The sequence below is a fragment of the Prionailurus viverrinus genome, chromosome A1, assembly GCF_022837055.1.
Source record: "Prionailurus viverrinus isolate Anna chromosome A1, UM_Priviv_1.0, whole genome shotgun sequence".
Lineage (NCBI taxonomy): Eukaryota > Metazoa > Chordata > Mammalia > Carnivora > Felidae > Prionailurus > Prionailurus viverrinus.
The window spans coordinates 190,275,385-190,298,951 of NC_062561.1; the positions used below are offsets into that span (position 1 = coordinate 190,275,385).

Below are 23,567 nucleotides of genomic sequence, written 5' to 3' on the forward strand. Positions count from 1 at the left end.
TTGCTGTATAATATTCCTTTCTATGGGTTACCAGTTTGCATATCCATTCACCTATAAAAGGACATCTTGATTGATGATGCCTTTTATTTAGCTGGATTTTTATTGATATAATTATAGACTCACATGTAGATGTATGAAAGAATACAGAGTGATCCCATGTGTACCCTTTACCCAGTACCACAATAGTAATACTTTGCAAAACTATAGTACAACATTATATAGTACTATACCATATTCATATAGGATATGAACATTGACAAATCCACCACCTTACTCAAATTTCTCTAGTTTTACTTGTGGTCATTTGCATATGGGTATGCTTTTCATTTTGTAAAATTTTATCATGTAAGGTCTGTGTATCTACCACCACAGTAAAGATATTGGGCACTGTCATCACTACAAGGGTCCTTTCTATTATATTTTTGTAGTAGCTACATCTACCTTCCCTCTGTCCCTAACCCTTGGAAAGCACTAATCTGCTCTCCATTTCTAAAACCTTTTAATTTCAGAATTATGTTAAGTAAATGGAATGATGCAGTGTATTTGTTTTCTATGACCGCCATAACAGAATACCACAGACTGGGTGGCTTAAAAATGGATATTTATTTTCTCACAGTTCTGGAGTCTGGAAGTCCAAGATCAAGGTGTCAGTGGGTTTGGTTTCCTCTAAGACCTTTGTCTTTGGCTTGTAGATAGCCATCCTCTTGCTGTGTTCTCACACAGTCTTTCCCCTTTGCCAGCACACCTTGGTGTCTCTTTGTGTGACCAAATTTCATCTTCTTAGGATGCTAGTCAGATGAGATTAGGGCCCACTCTAAGGGACTTACTTTAACTTAATCATTTCTTTAAAGACCCTGTCTCCAAATACAGTCACATCCTGAGGTACTGAGGATTAGATATTCAACATGTAAATTTTGAGGGGCTGTGGGGGGAAATAAGTCTGTAATATTCAGTATGTAATCTTTCGGTACTGGCTTTTTTCATTCAGCGTAATTCTCTTGAAATTCATCCAGGTGTGTCAATACTTTGTTTCTTTTTATTACTGAGTATTAGCCAATGGAATATTGCTTAATGCCTTTCTATTCCATGTACTTGAAGCCTGTGCATATAATGCTTTATATTAGGGGTCCCGAATTAATGCAAACATAGAATAAGTTAAACAAAAAGGTAAGAAAGCCATGTAACAGACCAACTTTAGCACCAATGTCCTTACACTGGGTTACCATATATCAGCTTTGAAAACCAAGAATTGTAATTTTATAATCATTCAAAATTAATTTGTTTAAGTAGTTACTTTTTGGAAGGAGGTACTTACTACTAAAATATTCTAAATTTAAGCATTGAAAATATTTTTATGATTTAATCTTTCTCTTGATTCCATATTTGTTTTGGAAGTGTTTAAAAATACAGATTTCAACTCTTTTGGTTGCTTTTGTCATAAATCCTTCTTCTCCATGAACTGCTACTTTTGTTAATGTGATCTTCCACCCATGACTGGATTTTAGCTGCTTTTGTCTTTTTGAAAATCTGCTCATGAGACAGAGATTATGGTTCACGAATCTTAGATAATTTAGTTGGGACATACAAGGTCTCCTGCCTGATATGCAGAAAACAGGGGCAGCCTGAAGAATGATAGCAGGAAATACCAATAACAAAGCTCCCAGAGAACCCCTGATTCATATGAAACTAGACTGAATTGATGTCTAGTTTATAGATTATTTTCAAAGCCATAAGATTTTGTTTGGTTTCAAGCCTAGAATATAATAAGCTAAGATGCCAATGGGTTCTAGGCAGTAAAATTATATAAACCAGTGAAATTTGCAATTCACACGAGGCCTAAATGATATAATTATATGTTGTGGGAACAAAGGTCTTTAAAATTGTACAATTTCATTGTTAGACTGATAAAGCAGTGAACATATTAGAGATAGTTTCTGTATCCTTTTATTTAAAATAACAGTTTATACTGGGTCTTCTTTAGGCTTCAGATGATCAGCCCAACACATTATCTTGAACTTTTTGTGGAGTATCACCAACAAAGCAACAACTACACTACTACTGCCACTAACATTTTTTGAGTGCTCCGTAGGAGCCAGGAGCCATGCTGGCCACTTTAAATAATGGAAGCCTCACAGAATCAGGGATTGTTATTATTTTTTCCTCTTGAGAGGCAGGAACACTGTGGTTTAGGGTTAAGTTAACCTGGCCAGAGTCACATCACCTAGGAAAGATAGGGAGTCCAGCATCATAAATTTTGTATTGAATTTTTTCCAATTCTAAATTGAGAGGGTAGAATTGTAAAAATAACAACGTTTAGGGATATCTAGTTCCTGGATAAAACAGAGGAGATTCTGAGCCACTGAGATGAGCCAAGATGTTAATGTAAAATCTCCAAAGTCCATGGGTACCTGCAGATTTCTCTTGGTTTTTGTTTGTCTGTTTGTTTGTTTGTTTTTGTTTGTTTGTTTTTTGTTTTTTAATCCCCTCATGCTGAGAGCCCTCACCTGGGGGGATGGACCCAAATAGAAGGTACCATGGAACACACCGGGTGTTCATCAGTATATCTATGGATTGCTGTATTAGAAACCTATGCCCTAAATAGAAAATTAATTCTAAAAAAATATAGTGATAAAAATATACTTGTACATAACCTTAAACATGTCAACTTAGACTAATACCTATTTTAGGAGACATAACTCGGACATCCTCATGAATAAATTGGAACAATTTATTTCAAAACCATTCTACAGGAGCACGGCCCAATAGAACATTCTGCAACAATGGAAATGGTCTATATCTGTCCTGTCCAATAGTAGACTCTAGCTGCATGTGGCTACTAACCACTTGAAATGTAGCTATGGAGACTCAGAAACAATGGAATTTAAAATTTTACTTAATTAGTTTAAATTTAAATAGCTACATGTGTAGTTACTGTATTGGAAAGTACAATTCTAAAAAGTAAAGACTTATTTATAACACATACCATAAAAATTTAAATATACCTGTTCCTCATATTCCCTTCATTTCTTTCCCTGGGTAGGAGAGTGAGGAAGGGGTTAGAGAGGGAAGTGTTGAGTCCAAATGTAAAATCATTTTCCATGTTTACCTGTCCCAAATTCAAGCTGTGTTTTGTTGACAAAATTTGGGAAGGTTGAAGAGTTGGCAGGCCTGTCTGTCCCCTTGCCTGCATGAATGTGTCAGCACCTCATTAATCTTGTGTTAAACTGTGAAGGCCCTTTCCTTCCCACTATGGGCCTGTTTTTAAAGGACACTTCAGTGCCCCCTCTGCATCTCACAGATTTTTTAAAAATTTACAAGTTCTGTAGATTAATTTCAGCTTATGTTTTATTTAAAGATATCTTCATCATTCACAAATTGGAATGAGAGAAATTATTTTGGGAAGCGGGAAGTTAAAATGTACTGTCGTGAGTTTTTGAGGAACATATTAGGTGTTTATTTTCTAGAAATTAAACGCATGAGGATTCTGTTTTATCCTTCTCCAATTTGAATTGAAACTTCAGTGAAATGATTCTGTCACACAGTGGTCTTGGTGATCCTTATTTTGCAAAGAAAAAAAACACATAGAGTGTGGTTGTTGTTTTTTTTTTTTTTTAACTTAACCGTTTTTGTCATTTTTGTTCAATGTAAGAACTAGATGACAACATCTTTAAACGATACTGAATATTTTAAGCCTAAGCCTGTAGCATTTTGTCTTACAGGTGCATGGTGAATTGTCATTGCTTTTTTTTTTTTTTCCTCTCTCAAGACAGACGTCTAGAATAACAACTTTCTGTATTTCCTGACACTGGAAACAGATACCGTTTGGGATTCCTTTTATAGTTTCTTCAGCTAACGACTCCAGTGACCACTCAATTGTGGTCTCGTAGTAAATCAAAAATTCTCTGAAAGACCCAGCTCTGTTATATAATTATAAATGTCCTACCTCCCTAACTAAAAAGAAAGTGAGTTTCTCTTGCCTTAAATAATATGGACTCTACGTTGGCACATAATACTTTTTGAAAATAAAAGAATGGGCCACTTTCTTCTCTTTCTCCTCCTCCTCCTTTTAAACTACCCTACAATTGACGAGGCATACACATAATGTTCAGGCTGTGTCAGATCTGGTTGGTCAATCATGAAGAAAGAGAAAAACCACTTTGCAAACTGCTGCTTCAAGTGTACGCAGTCCTCCCATGAATGACTTGCCCTAGTTGGAATTTTGGTTTTCACAATTACTGAGGCCAAAACCCTGAGTCCCGGAATGGACTCTCAATTGTTTACTTTGTAGTTTAATAAAATGGAATTAAAAAATAAAATCAGGGGAAGATCCAGGTCTGGCCAGGAGTCAAGAAGAGGACCATGAGAGAGGGCCTCGTGGGAGGACCCCCAGAAGCCCTGTCCTGCAGTCATCCCTGGGAGACCCCAGGGTGGAATGACCACGTGTGTTGTTTCCTGACTTCCTCATCCGGGTCAGAACGACACTAGGGGCTTGATTTAAGGAGCAGGGCCTGGCGTCTACAGAAGGGAGGGCGTGGAAGAAAAAACGAACGAAAACTAATAACCAGGTTAAGGCAAATCAGATCAAGTCCAACCAACTCCACGGTACTATTGGGAGCAGCGTGTTCGCAGCCTGCATTTCACTGCCATCTTTGAGGCTGCGAGAAGGGGACTCCGCCATGTTTTCCCCAGTTGCGTTTAGGTCAAAGACGCCGACAGTGGAACTTGCAAGCATGGTTGGCGTCGGTGGGGTTGGGGGGCACTCCGCTAGGCTGGGCAGACAACAGGCAGGCTTCGGCCAAGACCCAGCGTCTTGCCCTCTGCTCAAGTCACGGGAGGAAACAGCGGCGTTGCACCAGACTCTAGAAGTCGGCGAAAAGTCTTCCTCAGAAACTGGGGCCTCAGTGTGTGCCAATCCTTGTAAAGCGTTTCACCTCTTCAGAGGCTAATGCCTCTCAAAACCAAGAACAATTAAAGCGAGAGTCTTTCCAAGCAACTGGGGAATTGAGCAAAATAAATCAGAAATCCTCAGCCTCGGCTCTGGAGGTTCGCCTCATTATGAGAGCAGATCTATTAGCCCTCTTGCCTTTGTCTTTCATTTCTCAAGTGAGGTGATTCTAATTAAATTAATCTGCATGTCAATCTATCGGTGATCAATCAAAGAGCCTGAGGTCCCCCCTATGCTGCAGGGTGCTTGCGGCTGACAGGGGCTGATAATGGAGGAAGAAATAAACTGTCGAGGAAAGTTAATTAGTCAACATAATAGGTGGATTAAACGGGAGCTGGCTGATTGCTGTTTCCCATGTCAAAGCATGAGGTGGGAGCTGAAGCTGCAATTACAGACAATTATTATATTTGGTTGTAAGAGGTCGCATGAATAAACATATCTCTGTGGGTTTCAGTTTTAATCCTCTTCCCCATTTAATATAAGGAGAAGTGTAGGTCATTTTTTTCTCATTGTTTTAGTCAAAGTTCTCCGAGAAAACAACTTTGCCTGTGTCCCTTCTGACAAACTGGGTTCAGAGTCAGTTATGAGATGGCCAGGGTACCTGAATTACATCTTGGGCCAAAGGCACCATTTCTTTTTCTTGTTTTGTTTTGTTGTGTTTTGTTTGCTTGTTTTTGGCTTCGAAACACAGATCTAAGACCCTTCATTACCAATGATCTTTTGGGGAGGGATTGTGCTGTTGGTGGTAATGGGGGTGAGGGTGGGGGAGGGGGAAGGAAGTTTGGTCTGATTAATCGAAGTAATGTGGGAAGAAAAAAGCACAAGAAACACCAGAAAGACGCCCAGGAGGGAAAGCTGCATCCCAGGTCTCACTGAAACCTCTCTTTTTCATTTCTCTATCCTCCTAACCCTGACGGGGGGGGGGGATATTTTAAAGATTCAAAAGATTTTTATTTGCATGATCAACTGTGATATCTGCTTCAGTGTCTAAACTGAAGGGTAATTTAGGTGAAACACAACCACCGTTGTGTAAAAAAATATGCTAATAAAGATCCTCTTGTTAAAATTATGGTTAACAGTGTACCTTCTGCTGTATAACTATAAACTGTGCAATTTTACTTAAAACTGCATCAAAAGCGTTCCATGCCAAAGACCCACTCATCAATAGCTCCTCTTGTTAGACTTGTACAGCATAAGCACCAGTTATTATGTGAAATAGCTATGCAATTTTCTTCAGCTCCCAGCTGTTATTTATTTAACTTGAGTTTATTATCCTCCATGCTTTTATATTAAAATGTTCATTCATTTCTCTCTTCTGTCTCCAGGTCGTGGTGTCTACGACAGTCAATGTGGATGGCCATGTCCTGGCAGTCTCTGATAACATGTTTGTCCATAATAACTCTAAGCATGGGCGGAGGGCTCGGAGGCTTGACCCCTCGGAAGGTACGCCCTCTTATCTGGAACATGGTAGGCAAATCATTTTCATTGGTTGGCATTGCTACTTTAACTGTGAATCTATTTGGTTTCTTTCTTCCAACTCCACCACATTTTCTACTCTGTTTCGAATTTCAAATGTTCTATTGAACGTTATTGATACTAAGTATTGAAAGACAGGAAGACATCTTGGAGGCCCAGCCTTTCTTGTTGCACATCTCTCTACCCTGGAAATGGCTGATGCATCTTTCCTTCAGGTTGAGAGAGACTGGGTCTCCAGGGAGACCTGGATCACTGCTTTATTTTCGGCTCCCACTTGACTGAAAAATAAAGGAAGGCCAAAGGAAGGTCATAAATATTGTGGTACATTTTGGGTTTATAACTGACTTGGTTGTTTAATGAACTCCACCATCTTCACAATCCTGCTGGTGTACCTCTGTAACTTCATATTGAACCTCATTTGGAGATAATGTCCAAAATCTAGGTCAGAGGCATTTTCTGAATTTGAAGCCCAAACCAAATGTCCCTCCTGTGCCTCGTGCATAATCTTCTCCTCATCAGCACATAATAGAGCCTGCTTTCTGTAGGTGGACTTTGTTTAGGTGAAATCACATTTGTCTTGAATTTGTGGCTAATCAGTGGTAACTTTGAGAGGACTGGAGGAAACCAGATAAAAACTTGAATCAAGGAAAGTGAATACCACTCAAAGGAACCACGGGCTAGATTAAATGTACATCTGAATGTTTCTGTACTACACGTATATGTAATGTATTCTTCCTTCTGTCTGCTCATCCATCCATTGATACATCCATCCACCTATCTGTTCATCCATTTATTTATCCATCTATCCATCCTCCATCCACCCATCCATCTATTCATCATTTATCCATCCATCCATCCATCCAACCATCCATCCAGGAAACAATGATTGAGACTCTACTCAATACCAATCACCATGCTAGAATGTCTCTTATCTTCTTCAAGTTAAACTCTAAACCCATTTCTCTACTTCACTTTCTAGTTTGCTAGGTCAGCAGGATTCTTTTCAAAACACTACTGCACAAATTACCACCTGATTGTCTGATTTTTCCAAGGGCCGTGAGCCGTCCATGATATAATTCAAAAGGTAGAAAACCCCCTTCCCTGCCAGCATTCTAATTTAATAAAAATACCACTATCATTATTTTTGCCTGTTTTTTTTTTCCTGCACTTAAGGAATATACAAACTACTTTTTATTAATTAGCCAGATGTAACACGCTTAGAAGGGATTCTTCACCAGTTTTACAGTCTTTTTAAAGTAAACCATCATCTTTCAAAAGCCGCTTCTTTATGGTTTCATTAGTGCTGAGATGGATGGATATTACTTTTTTGCAGAAGGCCATTTGAAATACCTGCTCATGATTACATTCCTAGTTCCATTCCTGTGCTTGAAATTATTCTGATCCTCACTTTATAGTAATATTGCCTTTTTAATACCCTTGGAGTCACTTAAGGCATTGTATTACTAGAAGTATTTAGAGGAAAGGAAGAGGAAAAACTAGGTATATACTCACTGGGCACAATTTGGAGAGCAGTGGCTTAAAAACTGAAGTCTTGTTTTTGACTGTGGCTGGTTAGTTACAATGGTTACTGCCCTGTCCAAGGACAGACTTGACTATCACTTTGAAATCTACCAGTCATGGGTTCATAGTTTCAAAATGTGCTCCAAGTGCAGACTACACCCAGCTCCCATTCCTGGCCTTGGGAAGTCAGTGACAGACCACATGACACCATGCAAATTGCAAATCATCCCTCTACTTGGTGGGGGGTGGGGGGGGGCGGGGAACACAAACGAACAGAAACAACCTGCTAGGAAAGACACTTCTAGAACATGGAGGTCAAGAACATTATTTTGTATTGTGATGTGGAGGAAAGACTCGACGTAAATTCAATTTTTAGTTTCACCTCTGACCTTTACGTGACCTTGAACAAGTCACCTTACTTTTGGGGATCCTTAGTTTTCTTCTTGGTAAAATGAAGGTGATGATCTGTAGGGGTAAAAAAACTGTGTGCCTTGAGTGGGGCAGGTCATGTACATAGGGGAAGTGGGCTGGGTGGAGACTGCAGAAGAAGGGCAAGTGTATGCTCTATTGTCCCACAGAGAGTTGTGGCCAAGGGGACTGAGGGCCCAGTGGGGCCAGATGTTCTAGTGTGGCAAGAACAAAAACTCCTGATTTTTAATTGTTGGTAACTAATTATAAAATTTTTAAACCTAGAAGGGAAGAAGGGGGAAATGCCACTTAGGAGGAATAGAGCCATAGACTAACAGTTTGAGATCTCTAGATCAAAATGTCTCTAGGCTTCATCCCAGCTCAAATATCCTTGCTTCTAGGTATACATATTAATATTTCAATTGGAATATCATATTATTCTAAGTTTTAAAGGCAATATTTTATTCTTCGGCTCCAATTTACCAGTCTACGAGTGGCTGCGTTATTATTAACATATTGTTCATGAAAATGATGACATTTCACTTGTTAATAAATGGTTAACCAACAGTGGGGATGTGGCTGTGTCCTGTCTTCTTCAGCTAGGGGGCCTAGCTCTCACCAAAGCCTTACATTATTTCTCTCCAGAAGAATAAAAGGGTAGACACCTTGAAATTCTTTGTAATGACAATAACATGGGAATCTGCTTCTCTGCAGAATGAATCAACCAACCACACATAACCACCCACTCATTTAGACACTTCAAACTGATACATAAATATCTACTCAGCAAAGGATGACTATTGGGCTCTTTCATTGGGGATGTGTGGGAGTGGACCTAAATGCTAATGCATGTTGATTTGGGGGTATGGTAATACTTTATCTTACCATTGAAAAATCCTGTTTGAAACTGTCTTGTTTAAAACTTCCAGAACCAAACCCCTACTCCTTGGCTGCTCTAATCCTTCCTTCATCCCCACCTCAGACAGCCTCTGCACAGTGAGACTGCTGGCTATTTTCACCTTTTAGATGACCTGGAGGAGCCTTCATTTTTCCTCATTCTGGGCTTTTTACCATCTCATTTACAGGTAGCCTGAATTATTTTGAGCAACTCTGCACATCTCTATTTATATCCTGCTTGTCAGACAGTTGGAGGAAAGTTCCCTTTCGTAGCTCATGTTTCTGCATATAAGTAGAAATAGAGACCATGCTTTACATTCATGCAGTCCTCCCTGTGTGACCCATGGATTTCCAAACCTCCCTGCTCAAATAACTGCCCCTGGATTTCAAGTAGGAGAGTTCACAAAGGCAAATTTATTTCACAGAATCTTTCATGGTCCAAAGAGAGTGAATCCTGGCACGCTGTAGCTCATGGTAATTGCTCTCCCTCATTTTTTTCTTCATTCATAAATACTGAGATTTTCTTTGGCTGAATATTTATGGGAGAGTTTAGACTAGTGAGTTTTCGTCTTTAAGCAGTAGCTTTATGGAAGATGTATGCTGTGGAGAGAGGTAGCTTCAGAAGGTGGCTACTCTCAGGGTTTCAGTTTTTGAAAAAGCATAGACTTGGGGCCAAAGATGAAGAATTCTTGCCACCCATGGTAATGTACAACCCTAGCTTATGTGTCTGCCCTGTCTTCCCTTCATTTGGGCAAGTTCCTGGGGACTGTATGCTGGGGATCTTTAAAGGCTTAGGGAGTGTTGATACTGTCATTATTGTTCTCTTGAGTTTCAGGTTGTGTTTACTTGAATTTAAGGCCAATTGTGGCATCAGTTTCTCTATTCTTTCCCCCATGGCAAAATGCGGTGCCCTCACAAAGCTATAGTGCAGGGACCCTGTCAGCTTGCATGCGCTAACACTTTATTATCTAATGATCTAATATGCAACAAGGCAAAGTGCCGGTGCTCATCATTCTGACACAGAATGCCGGGAGAAGTGACTAAATTACTTTATGTACCATTAGCGCTAGCAGCTATGGTGAACTCACTGGCAGCATTTATGCAAATGCCTGTGAATACACTCTAGTGGCTTTGTCAGAAAGCCTTCTGACAAGCAGTTTAAATGCTCATTTTTTTTAGGGGACATTTTTTTTTTTTGGCGTGCATGTGTTTTTATCCCTTCCTCCCTTCTCTTTGCCTCTATTCTCTCCCCTTTTTGTATGGTTGGAGGACATGCCTTCTCTGTGATCACTGGGAAATCTGAGCAGGTCAGAGAGCTCAGCTGATCATCAGTTAGGCACCCTTTCTGGTTTTAAGGCCCCAACTGGTGTTTTGCATAGTTAGGTTTTTTTTTTTTTAAATCGGTATGAATTTGTATAGTTATCATATGTATTTGAAAAATCAGTAAACCTATTAATCAAGAGTTTTTAGAAGGTGAACACTTTAATGTTAATGAGTTCTAACCTAAGATCCTACTTAGTTTCTTGGCTCAAATATAGATGATTTTAAATACCCATGCTTTTTAAAATTGCAAAACAGTTGAAATTTAGGTTTTGTAGGCATGAGATACAAATGAATTAAATTTCCCTTTAAAGTAATTCTACAGATAAAGACATGAAGTATAAATGTGCCAGGATCCCAGCATAAAACAAACCTAAACAAAAGTAGGGTTTGGTCAAACTAAAAACACTTTATAGAATAGAGAGTGGTAATAGAATCACTGGGCCCATCTCTTTGCTGTAATTACAGCGTTAGAGAAGTAGAATCAGATTTTCCCCACCACCAGTTAGTTCTGACCTCTCCATTGTAGTTTCCCTTTCCAGCTGTCCCTGACAATATGGTGTTATTCTTGCTCTTTAGCATTTGACCTTCTTTAATCCTTTTGCTCCAGACAGAAGCAGTTTTTGCTTCTGTTGGTTGCCCCTGGGTATCCAACCCCATTGACTCCCTGTGCCCAGCTGCACTTAAATTTGTTGTTTTATGGACATGTGGAGAAAGATGATTCAGGCTTGGGACGATTACTCCAAATTGAGAGACAGCATGGAGCTTCCAACAGAAAGGAGAGGCCCCCTCTTCTCCCTTCTGTGTAATGAGGCCCTAAGAAGTGGCTAGTAAATATCAGCCGGATCTAACAGAGGGAGGATTGGGCTGTCTGAGGGAAGAGCTGGATTCCGGACCTGACTCTGTCATGAACTAGCTGTATGACTCTGGGCAGGTACTTTGCTTCTGTGGCCTCATTTTGGTATGCATTCAATGAGAGCTGGGTTGGGTCATCTCTAGACCTTTTAGCATGCACAGTTTTTGGTGCTCTGGACTGAAACTGTTGACACATGCCTCTCCTTGTCTGGAGGTGCCTTTGGAGAAACAGGACCTCAGGAGAACAAAGAAATCCACTGGATGTTTCCGGTATAGCACTTTCTTTGGATCTCCAGCCAAGGAATGAGGTCTCAGCTTACTGCGACTTCAAATCACTCCTTCTCCGTTCATTCATTCTAAGCATCCAGTACGTGACAGACACCATGCTGAGATACAGTAGCACAAGGCAGATACAGGCCCTGTCTCCACAGAATTTCTAACGTAAATAGAGAAGGAAGATATTTAAAACAATTTGCAACCAGCCCATGAGAGCTATGCATAAAAATGGGGACCATAACAGGAGTGGGGTGGGGGGAAGTGAGGTGTCAGGGAAGCTTCTTTGAGAATATCACATTTTTGCCGAAACCTAAGAAAGAGCTGAGTAAGTTTTCATGAGGTAAAAGGGACAGAAACAAATTTCCAGGAAGAGGGGACAGTGTGTACACAGGCTATTTTGCTTAGGTGAGTTCAGGGAACCTAGAGGAGACTGGGATGACTCCTGTTGCTCCCTGTCACTGGGAGGATGGCAGGAGATGAGGCCACGGTGGCTGCTGAGGGCCAGATTATGCAGGCCCACATGAGACACTCAGGCCGTGGTTGTTGGCAATTGTGAAATGGTGTGGGGGGCCAAGCAGGGCTTTGATGAACTCATTTTCAATTACATGGACTCCTAGTGTGTCATGAAAGCCCAGGGCAAGATCACTCTGAGTTGCTTATAACCTTGCTCTTCCCTGCCGGCCCTTGGAAGCTCACCAGGGAGTTGGCTGTGCCTGGGAGCCGTCCCCCTGATCACTCCTCATTTTATCAATAGTGCAAGTGTTCAAAATAGGAAGAAAGTCAAACATTTTGAGAGTTCTTTTTCCAGATGGTTTTGGCTTATCGATTTGCTTTTTGCATAAGTAGCTTAGAAAGAATTTACCTATTGACTACTGTTGAACTTACAGAGACTTTTTTAAGGCCTTCAGAATGGAGGGCTGCTGTGTTACTTGGCTATGAAATGTATATTATTTGTCTAACCCCACCAAACTAAAATTGAATGAGTGAAAATAAACTAAACAATGAAGAGAAGGCATACTATCCCAAATTTCTCTCTTCCTCTCCCACTGTGGTCAATGGGTGAGTGACAGCTCATGCCAAGTGAAGGGCCACTGATGTATAAAAGGTCATCCAGTGCATCCTGTCATTTTCCAGATAAGGAAACTGAGACCTAGCAAGGGGATGTAATCTTCTCACATTCACATAGATAGTTTCTGTCAAAATCTATTTGGTGCTCTTTACCCACAGTATGCTGGCAGGCAAGTGTGAATTCAGGGGGCACACAGCTTTATAGTCATTGGGTTACACAAGACATTGGAGGACTTGGAGTTTACTCCTGATGCCTTTACAGTTCAGGTTGCTATCAGCTTGCAGGGGTCTCTCTGGGATTCCAAAGATCATGAAAGATACATCTCTCTAGCTTCCTGACAGAAATGCACTTTCAAAACATGAGGGCCAGGTATGAAAGATGCAGACAGAGCTTTACACTTAGACAGTGGCCCTTCATATGACTGGTTTTGGTGAAGAACTCCAGTCAGGCCCACTGAGGGAAAAGCATTTTGGTGAAGGGTCCAGGTTACTGTAGATAAATATTGATGTCATGCTTTGTTACTTAGAGTGGCACATTACATCTTATCAATTGATTTTCCTACTTGAAAAAGAAAGACAGATGAATGGACAAACATTAGGGCTAAGAATATCCAGATGTGTCATAGAATAGAGCTCATAGGCCCCAGATTCTCAAGCATCAAATCAGGCCTTTTTCTTTGAGCAGTGGGGAAGTAGCCTTTTGTCCTCCCTCGCAATAAAAAATTACGTGGCAAGAAGTCAAGATAATGAATGAAGATGTTAAGTGGAGACTTGTTTTTCAGTGTATATCCAGAGTAATCCATAAAGTGGGTAACGCCAGAAATCCTAACGTTGGCGACTTGATAGCCAGCAAGCTTGGGGTCAGGCAGATGAAAGAGTCTTCAGGAGCCACAGGTCACTGCCAAGCAGGTGATCTGTGTTATTCTTAGTTGAATCTGACACTACCCATGGCACTAATGGGAAAGGAGAAATAATGCTGAGACTTTGCTCCCCTGCTTAGTGGTGACCAGGCCAAGTGGCAATGTGTATTATTATTATTATTATTATTGCTGTTGTTATTTGCTATTATCAGCTAACACTTATGGAACATTTACTCTGTGCCAGTACTGTGGTAGTTATTTGACTTATCAAGTCCTCCAACAAATCTGATGAACTATAACAATTACTATTCTCATTTTATAGATGAGAAAACTAGGGTTTAGAGAGGGTCAGTAACTTACCCAATGCCACAAAACTAATTAGAATCGGACCTGAGACTTGACCCCTGGTCTGCCTAACCACATAGCCTCTGCATAATAATAGTACTAAGAATAATGACAGTAATCCTCAGTGAGTCCTTACTATGCCAGGCACATAGTAAGAGGCACCCCTCGTAAAGATGAGGAAACTGAGATTAAAGAGAGGCTAAGTTATTTGCCCAGAGTTGCACAGCATATAAGTAGTATATCTAGAGTTCAAACCCAGAAAGCCTGACTTTGGAGTCTGTACTTTCAACTACTTACTCTGTATATAATGCTAAAATTCTTTCCATCTCTTATTCCACTGTTCTTTTTCTCAGTACAAGGAAGGCAATTATGCTGGTATCTTAAATAGACCTTTCAAAAGTTAACTCAGAGAATATCTTCTTCTTTTTCTTAATGGCATACTGTGTATGTTTACCTTATAGCTTATTTTCCTTCAGTAATAACCTATTTTTTTTCCCATGGCTATTCCACATTCTGCTAGTCAAATAAAAAAAATGCTGATTTTGTTTGATGACTAGTATGTTTTCTATGGGGTTGGCAAGATAAGAAGGAGACTGGTAATATTTTATTTATTTGTAAGGATGTTCTAACTCATCTCTGTAGAAATCATTTGTTGACCATATGGGCTTCCTGGCATGTATACAAGGTAGAGAAAAAGGAGACCAGAGGAATACTGTGAGACTGTGAATTAAAAGGCTGTTGGGATACTAACAGCCTCCTTGTTAGGGGACTGAAGGGCTGCTAAACCTCATGCAGCAAATAACATGGGAACATGATATAGATTTGGGGAGGCTGTTTTCTGATATGAATTTCTTGACAAACCTATCAACTTTGGGAGACGTCCAGTATTTGGTATTTTGAATGACCTAATAAATGAGTGAGCCACATCTAACTTATTTTAATAAGCCCGGAGTGTAGGGAAGAGCATGGTGGGAGGCAGGGAGTGGTGCTTGCTGCTTATATGTTGGACCGAAATGACAGAACTTTTGTAAACCTAATTGTTTTATCTTATGTTTGGATACAAAATCATCATAATTCCAGTTGTGCTTATTTGCATGACTGATTATTCCAAACTAAGGGCCTCTTTCTACTTACTTGTCATAGGACCTTCTCTGACTTGAGAGTATCAGAAGATTCAAGGGATATGAACATGCAAATGAAAGCGTTTGCAATCTGTCATCAATCTTATTAAGATGAGATATTTAGGGTCAGTGGCCAGGAGTGGGTTTGAAACATTTTTGTTTGAACATTTTCAGTTGCGCATTCAGAAACAAAAATAGAGCCTGCCTCTACCTTTCAACCTTGCTACGTGATCTCAAATATGTATTTTGATTTCTTTGGATCTCAGTTTCCACATTAAAGGGGAGTTTGGTAGCTTCCTTCAAGTCCCGATGATTTATTATTTGAATCCAGCTATTTCTGTGAGAGGTCTCCTATCTCCTAAGGTGTTACACATACACCTCCCTGGTGAGTGGCCACCAATACCAAGGTGATGGTCATTTTACAGGATAGATCCAAGGCCAACTTCTCTTCACCTTGAGCATTTCTCTAAGAGATCAGCAGTGGGTTCCAGGAGGCCTGGAAAAGCCCAGAGTGTAGCGTACACAACCGCTAGGTAGCTCTCACCTGATGACGTTCTTCTCTCTGAATTTCTTCAGCTGAGACGGTAGTGTTGAATCCACTTGATGGTTAGCAGTGAGCTTTTAGATTAGGTTTCCCATGCAGTATGTGAGATGATTTTAGGTGATGGGGAGAAAACATTAAAAAAATTTTTTTTCTAAATAGTTGCAGGTCTATCTTGATGCATAAGCAAGCAAGCAAACAAACAAACAGAAATACAGCACTCCAAAGTTGTGATCTTAGCTATTACTGCTCAGGCAAGACTGAATTAAAGAAAAAGAAAGTCAATCTAGACAAAAATAGCAGCTAGATCAATTAATTAATATTAAGTAGGTCATAGTGTAAGTGGTATTAGTATGGAGCAAAATCAGGACTGAAGTTTGGGAAACTGTTTTAGAGGGCTTAAGCGTTGGGGAAGTAATAATTCTTTCAAGTCATCAGGAAACAGAGTAGGACCCTGGGAAACATAATTTTTTTAAGAATCAAAAAAAATTTTTTTAAAGAAAACTTTTTAGTTCAATTTACCATTATAATAGATTCAATGTCCTTGTAGGATTTTGAAAATCAAAATGTTTCCCAAGCTGTTAACTCTGTTTTTATTTTTAAACAAGTGGTGTCTACATGTCAGAGGGCAGAAATTAGTGTGGAAAGGAGGATTTGAGTCAAGGGAGAGAATCAGCCAGGGTCCACCCAGGCAGCACATTATGATAATATATACGGAACCAGCTGGACACTGAGCAAAGCTGACATTGTGTTGTCAGGGGCAGAATCGCCCATCAATTTCCGAGATAGAATTTGAGTTCAAATGACAGAAAGAGCAGCAACAGTGTTGAAACTGATGCATGGGGGAGGGGCTGGGTAGGCAGGAACCAGCCAGGCCTAAAGACAGGAAGTGCTGGTACCTCCGGAAGGGGGTGGCTCTGTTTTCTCATCTGGCTGCTACCCTTCCTTCTAACCTTAACATCTGTCAGCAAGATCCACCTGGGCCTTTGCATGATTAGAGCCCACTGTAGGGGGAGCTTACTGGTGCTAATTTTAGCCCCCATGAGCTTAGAGTGCCTGCTGCAGGACCGGGGGCCAGATCAGTTTAGGAAAATTAGGAAAACAGATTCCAAGGAGCTGCTGCTTACCCATTTAGGAAGTTCTATGTTGATGTAGTGGCGATTGTTAATAATGACTGAAAGAGTTTTCAACTTTTAAACCATTCTGTTTTGTTCCTTAATATCTTAACGACCCTGATGATTCTTCTTTTGTTCATTCTCTCCTTCATTCAGGCATTCAGTCATTCATCTATTTAACATATGTTTACTGACTGTCTATTAGACATTAGGGATGCAGAGGTGAACAAGACAGGGGCAGCCTTTTGAGGTATATAGTTGTGTGTGAGTGTGTGTGTGTGTGTGTGTGTGCCTATGTTAAGCCAATAATTACAAAAAATAATTAATTTAGAATTACTTAAATTGCAATGATAGTACGCACTATAAAAGAGAAATACAAACTGCTAAGAGAGGTTTAAACAAGGGGATTCAGCCAAGTGTGACGAATAGAAGGACACTTAAAATTTAAAACACGAATGAGTAGCATTTTGTCAAGCAAAGAAGAGAGAGCATTTTTGGCAGAGGGGAAGCATGTCCAAAATACCATGTGGAGGCACAATATTAGAAGCTTGGGAGAGGGCTAATAGGGAAGGTGAGTTAGCTCAGAGATCCATTTTTGAAAAAATAAATTTGAAAATTTCTTATAGGTTGGTTTCTCTTTGACTTGGAGATATGGGTCCAATGCATTTTCCTAATCAGTGAACAGGCTACTAGAACTCTTTGCCCAAGTAAATGCTAGATTTTAGGCCACTTTTTTGAGTGATGATGGTTTTGCTGTTATGATACCAGCCTTTGAGCATTTATTACCTGTCAGGTTCAGTGCTCAGCTCTTTGTATCATCTCTTTTTTAATACTCTTAATCACCATAGGAGGGCACTGCTATTATTCTTCCCATTTAGCAAACAAGGGAAACTGAGGCCATCCTTCAAACATTTGGTTGTGGCCAAACAGAAAAAGAGTTAGGTTTTTGCATCTGTAGCATTTGGACCTCCAAGTAGCTGACATAAGGCAGTCATCACCACTGCTCTTTCCCACTGTTTAGTCAATGCTAATCTCCTCACATTGGACTTCAGAGGTGGAGAGAAATTCTCCTGCTATTTGATCATGTAATATAATTCCTGCTTCAATTGAAGCAAATTCACAACGTTACTCAAAGGCAAATTGAAAAGCCAGATCTGTGCTAAATCCCCAGGGTATGTTAGTTGGCATGTGCAGTGATATATGGGAAGGTGCTTTTCTGGGTTAAGATAAAAAATCCTGGTATCACGTCACGCTATCAGGCACCCCATCTTAATCTCCTTGTGCCAGCCCTGCAACTTGAAATACTCAGTGGACAGAAATGAAACTTTATAGAAATTAGGTGAACATCATCCTTATCAGATGAATATGATGCCATCAGCATGATTTTAGCATCTTCAGAAAAAAGAGATTTACCTGGAGAGGAGCAAGAAAGAGTCTGAGACGTGGATTGTAGGACTTCTCTGCCAGTCTGCCTTGGGCAAGTTGGCTGGGAGATGACCTAGTAATTAAAGTCCTGCTTAAACGTATGCTGGTCAGTCATAGTAGAGGCACCGACATGGGAAACCAGACGGTAACCAGAGAAGGAAAAGAAAAGTGAAACACAAAAGTAACACTCTGGAGCCCACAGGGTGCAGAAATAGATCTGAATGGGATGAATACTTATCTGACCACTAAGCATGAAAGCGAAACCCAAGTACTAATATATTTTTATCCCAATCTGTGAAATTAATCAATATTTTATATGTGAACATATGCTGCTATGTTGCCGGCTTATGTAATTGACAGTTGCAATCAGTAGGACACCAGTTGTTCAAACCCACATTTTTCACCCGTAGTTCTGGGGAGACATGCAGCAGGAGAATGCAGGGAATAGAGGCACAGACAATGTCAGATTTGGGGCTTCTTCTCAAGTTTCTCTCATTGTCTTCGGGGCAAATTAAGAAAAATTTCAAGAGACAGGCATATGTAACCAATAAAAAATAGCAATAGACTTTGGCTGTTATTTGGAAGAATGGTTAAAATTAATGTGGTTGGCACACATTGAGAAGTTTAATTCTTTATTATTCTTTGTCTTCTTTTTGAGCACAGGTGGGAAGCCAACAGATACTGAACCCCTACTTTGTGCAGAGCCCGAGGCAGATGTTTTTAGGTATATTATGTCTAGGACTGTGGATGAGGGGACTGTGTCCCAGCAGTTCCCAGGTATTTTATCATTTCTTTTTTTTAATGTTTATTCATTTTTTAAGAGACAGAGAGAGACAAGAGTGTGAATGGGGTAGGGGCAGAGAGAGAGGGAGACACAGAATCTGAAGCAGGCTCCAGGCTCTGAGCTGTCAGCACAGAGCCCGACACGGGGCTTGGACTCACAAACCGTGAGATCATGACCTGAGCCAAAGTCAGACGCTCAAATGACTGAGCCACCCAGGCGCCCCAGTATTTTATCATTTCTTAGTGGAGAAGGAAAATAGAGTTTTGGTCATTCTTTGCTAAAATCTTCTGGCTGAATCATCAAACCAGCTGTGCCTTCTAGTAACTAGTATGTGCAACAAAAAATAAAGTCAGACATCAGATTCTTCTACCTTTCAACTTTGGCAGAATCCTAGAAACTCTTCTTGATTTGGTTAGCTAAAGCCTGTGGAATTCAATCAATGTTGCTCAAAAGAAAGAAAAAAAAAAGTTGGGGAAAATGTTATTAAGGTACTGTTTTAGGATAACGTATTTAACCAGTAAACTTTTATTATTTTCTTTGTATGTGAAAAATTCTATAATGAACACCATTGAGATGGATAATGTCCAGATTGAAAATGAAACTTAAGGGGACTTGCTCTACATTTAAAAATGTAAGTTCTTAAAGTGCTGCTACAGTTATATCTTATGTCCAAACTCTGACTGTGTGTTTAGCAGCCCAACTTGTAACAATAGAAAAGCTTCTAAGCCTAGAAACTGGAATATTTCCAGTGTTCCTGTGTTTAAATTGGCACCTGTGGTATTATATTAGGATGCCATTTTTTGAACTTGGAAATAGAAGAAGGTAGAGAGAGATTTTACTATAATTCATATGTGGGGCTGAGTCTTAGGGGGAAAATAACTTTGCTTGGAAATAGAGTAGTAATATTCTGTAAAGTTAATAAATATCTACACTCTATCTTGGGAATAGGAATTGCACAACTAAGATTTTATGGGACTTTGGCTGTAGTATTTACATGGTTGAAGCGAATGCTTTAGCCAAACTGAGCAGAAATTTCAGATAAATACCAAAATTGAAAGGTAGTTGGGGTGTTTTAAATATTTGACTTTATCTACCAGTGTGGACTCTCAAAGTTTCAAGTTCAAGTGAGTCTCTTAAATTCAGTTACCTCATTTGTAAAGTATAATTTAGAATAACATCTGCTTGCTTGCTACTCAGGGTTGATATTAAGAATAATTGAGATGGGCAAACCCTTTGAAGGCTTAACAATGCTAGTTAATTGTCAGGCATTGGTTAAGTGCAGAATACTATCTATCCAGTCTGTGAGTGAATGAGGTCCCTGCTTGCAAGGGATGTATTGACTGTTAGGTTGATTTGCATACATATATGCCGTCCCAGGTTTACATATACAAACATATATACCAGGATAAAAGTTCAAGGAAAAGTGTAGTTAGTGATGAATGAATGGAAAAGACATAAGAAGTTCACTAAACAGTTAGTATTTTGTAGCCTGGGATAGGAAGAAACAGCTTCATGCAGAAGACCAGCCTTTATGAAACAGTACTGTTTGGGTAAAACCTTCCTGAAAAAGAAATGGTGGAATGATGCAAAGCATGTTTGGAAACCGTGAATTCGGAGGGCCTGTCATGATCATCTTCATTTTCTTTTTCTTTACATTCCTTCTTCTGCAACTCCTCCTCTTTTTCATTCTGTCTCACATTTATTTATTGCTTACTCTGTGCAGAGCTCTGTACACGTGGATTAGCTTATTTAAACCTCACAACAACCTCATGAGGTGAGTTCTCTTATAACTGTCATCCCCAACTAAAGTGATAGAAACTGAGGCTTGAGAAAAGTAATTTACCCAAGCTGGTAAGTGTTGAAGCTGTAATGTGAGCTGAGGCCTCCTGAATCCAAAGCCATTGGTCCCAGCCGCTGCCAAGTCCTGCTTCCAGTTTGGGAGAGATGGAGAATGAGGTTGGAAGGGGAGAACTGGCCAGACTCAGGAGGGTGGACTTGATCCCATAGGCTAAGGAGAAACAACAGAAAGCTTTTGAGCACAGCAGTAACATTTCGAAAGCTGGCATCTGAGGAAGGTTAATCTGGGTTTTGGTATGTAGACGAGATTTAGCACATAATTAATAACCTGATAGTAGAAGTGAATTACAAACGGGCAAGTATGTTTGCTTTTTGCAGTCCAGATTGAACAGCCCAGACCCCAAAGAGTAATTTTTGAGGAAGTTGAGTCAGTCAACATGGAGTTCAAATGGAAGTGGAGTTCCCACTCTACTTTACTCTTCTGTCTGGATACATTTGATGATACACATTCCGGTGCTTGTGACGTCATTGATCATCACCACGGAAACATCTGTGCTATAACAAACACTGGAGTGCAGCGTCACTGAATGTGTCAGGGAGGAGAGGAAACTGGCTCAAAATGATAAGGCTCTCAATAATAAAAATTCAGTCAAATACGTTAGCAGTAGCAGCCTTGGTCGTGTGGAGAAATATAAGCATTACTATTCTGAAAAGCACAGAGCAGGAATTGTGCATTACTAAAGGTTGGGCAAGGTTGATTTTGAGATGCTGCTCACATTCAAAACACCGTTTCTTTAAAAAGTCACTATCTATGCTGTCTTGCATGATGACAATAGAAATCCTTCAGGAGCAGGGAGCTCGTCTCTCAAACTGCTTATAGAAAATCTTCTACATAGCAGAGGAAGGCTAGCTGGGGACTTTTATGTTGTTAGGGAGAGGCCTTTAGCAATCAGAAGCAGAATTGGCATTGGTGGTGGTTTGTGTTTATTGTTTGATGAGTCAGTGGCAGTATTAGTTGTGTAGTTGCAGAAATTAATAACTGAAAGGTGATTCTTGGTCCTCCAAAAATACAGAATGTATATGCTGGTAGATCAGATCATGGACTGAATCTAGCTCTAAGTCATTTTTAGGTTTGGTTTGCATGGTGCTTTAAGAAACTATGTATTTGTTGTTTTACAATTGAAAATAAAGAGGGTTTACCTAAAAATCCAGATTTGCAAATTCTTTTTATATTCAGAAGAGCTGGTAATGTTGGACCTACATTTTCAAATGGCAGCACTTAGGTCAAACTGAGAAGTTGTGTCCCTTTTGGGTGGGGTATACATTCTACAGTTTAGCCACAAACCCCACCTTTCCTATTGTGTTGTCCCTAGCCCATTTGACTTACTTACCTTTCTGCCTGGTCCTGTGAGCATTTGATTTTGTGGTCATTGTTGAAGGGGGTAGAGATTAATTATTACTAGCACAGTTCCTGGTATATGGATGGCACCTCATATGTATGTAACTCTGATTGTTCTTTATCAGTTACAGGGTCAGTTATTTAAATTTGATCCTTAGATCAACGCTGTCCAATAGAACTTTCTGTGATGATGGAAATGTTCTATCTCTGTGCTGTCCGATGTGATAGTCACTAGTCACATGTAGCTATTGACCACTTGAAATGTGGTTAGTATGACCAAGAAAATAATTTTCTATTTTTATTGAATTTTAGCTAATTAAAAATTAAATTTCAATAGTAGCATATGGCTAGTGACTACCATATTGGGCAAAGCAGATTTCAGTAATGACATTGAACATCCTGTCCTTGCTTACAACAAAATGTGGAGAATAAATACTAGGGCTGTGTGTGTGAGTGTTCATTTTACAAGAGATTACTTATAGTGAGCTTCATCACTTAGGATCACCTACCTCCTGAAAGGAACCCCCCCCCCCTTTATCAGTTGACTACAATTCTTGTCAAAAACATATGCCAAAGACGTATGTTTTATAAGATGTTATATGTACGTTTGGACCAATATACGTAAGTCATCTTAAGCTCGAATGCAAGCTTTCACTGCTCTCTTCCTCTGGCTGTCTAGTTAAGGGTACTGTGCAAACATAATAACTAGACCTGTGTGTGGAAAAGCCTGAAATTTTTGATGAGCTGCTGGCCCCTGCAATACATGATGGCATAGAGCCAAGATCCAGTGTTACCAAGGGGATTATGGAAAGCTGGTGGATCCCTGCCCTCCTAGACTGCTAGAAGGATCTTACATTCTTAGGACTCAGTCTCCAAAGGTTGCAGTCTCTTGCGTTTCCATCACAAATCTACACTGAGCACATCTAACGATCACATTGCCTAAACCAGCCACAAAGTAGGATGCTAAAAGATCCTTCTTTTATGCAACTTATTCATTCATTTGCATGCTGTTTGCTTCGCTGAGCCCAGCAGTCACAGCCCTCCCTTTTCCTTTGTCACAGGGTTGGAAACCCCAGAACCATTTATCAGAGCTCTGGCTTATTGGTTACTCACTGACCTCTGTCCTGAGACTTGCCCAGTCAACTTTTCCAGCTGAAAAATAAGTAACTTCACTTCTTCTGGGGATGTATGCACAGGAGGACAAAATAGTCTGTTTCATTCAAGATGAAGCTCTGAATTACAAACCCCATCCCCTAAAAAAGCCGTCTTAAAACATAGAAAACCTAGTGAAAATGATAGAAATGGCTGTTGTAGCTAATTTTATCAAATGATGACTAATACCAATCCTCTTGTAATGGAAAAAAAAATCCCATACATGAATATATTCTGCTTGGATCATTCATCCAGTCGGAAG

The 23,567-nt window shown here is 39.9% G+C and overlaps 1 protein-coding gene across 8 annotated transcripts in view; it reads left to right on the forward strand.

Annotated features, from left to right (window-relative positions):
* Nucleotides 1-23,567, forward strand: part of EBF1 (EBF transcription factor 1) — a 389,683-nt gene that overhangs the window by 257,888 nt on the left and 108,228 nt on the right. For 4 of the 8 annotated variants that reach the window (XM_047872937.1, XM_047873258.1, XM_047873023.1 and 1 more), the window contains exon 8: nucleotides 6,271-6,412. In XM_047872937.1, coding sequence (XP_047728893.1) covers nucleotides 6,271-6,412 — 142 coding nt within the window. The remainder of the gene's footprint in view (nucleotides 1-6,270; nucleotides 6,413-23,567) is intronic. The other 4 variants (XM_047873098.1, XM_047873417.1, XM_047873181.1 and 1 more) reach the window with 1 other exon arrangement.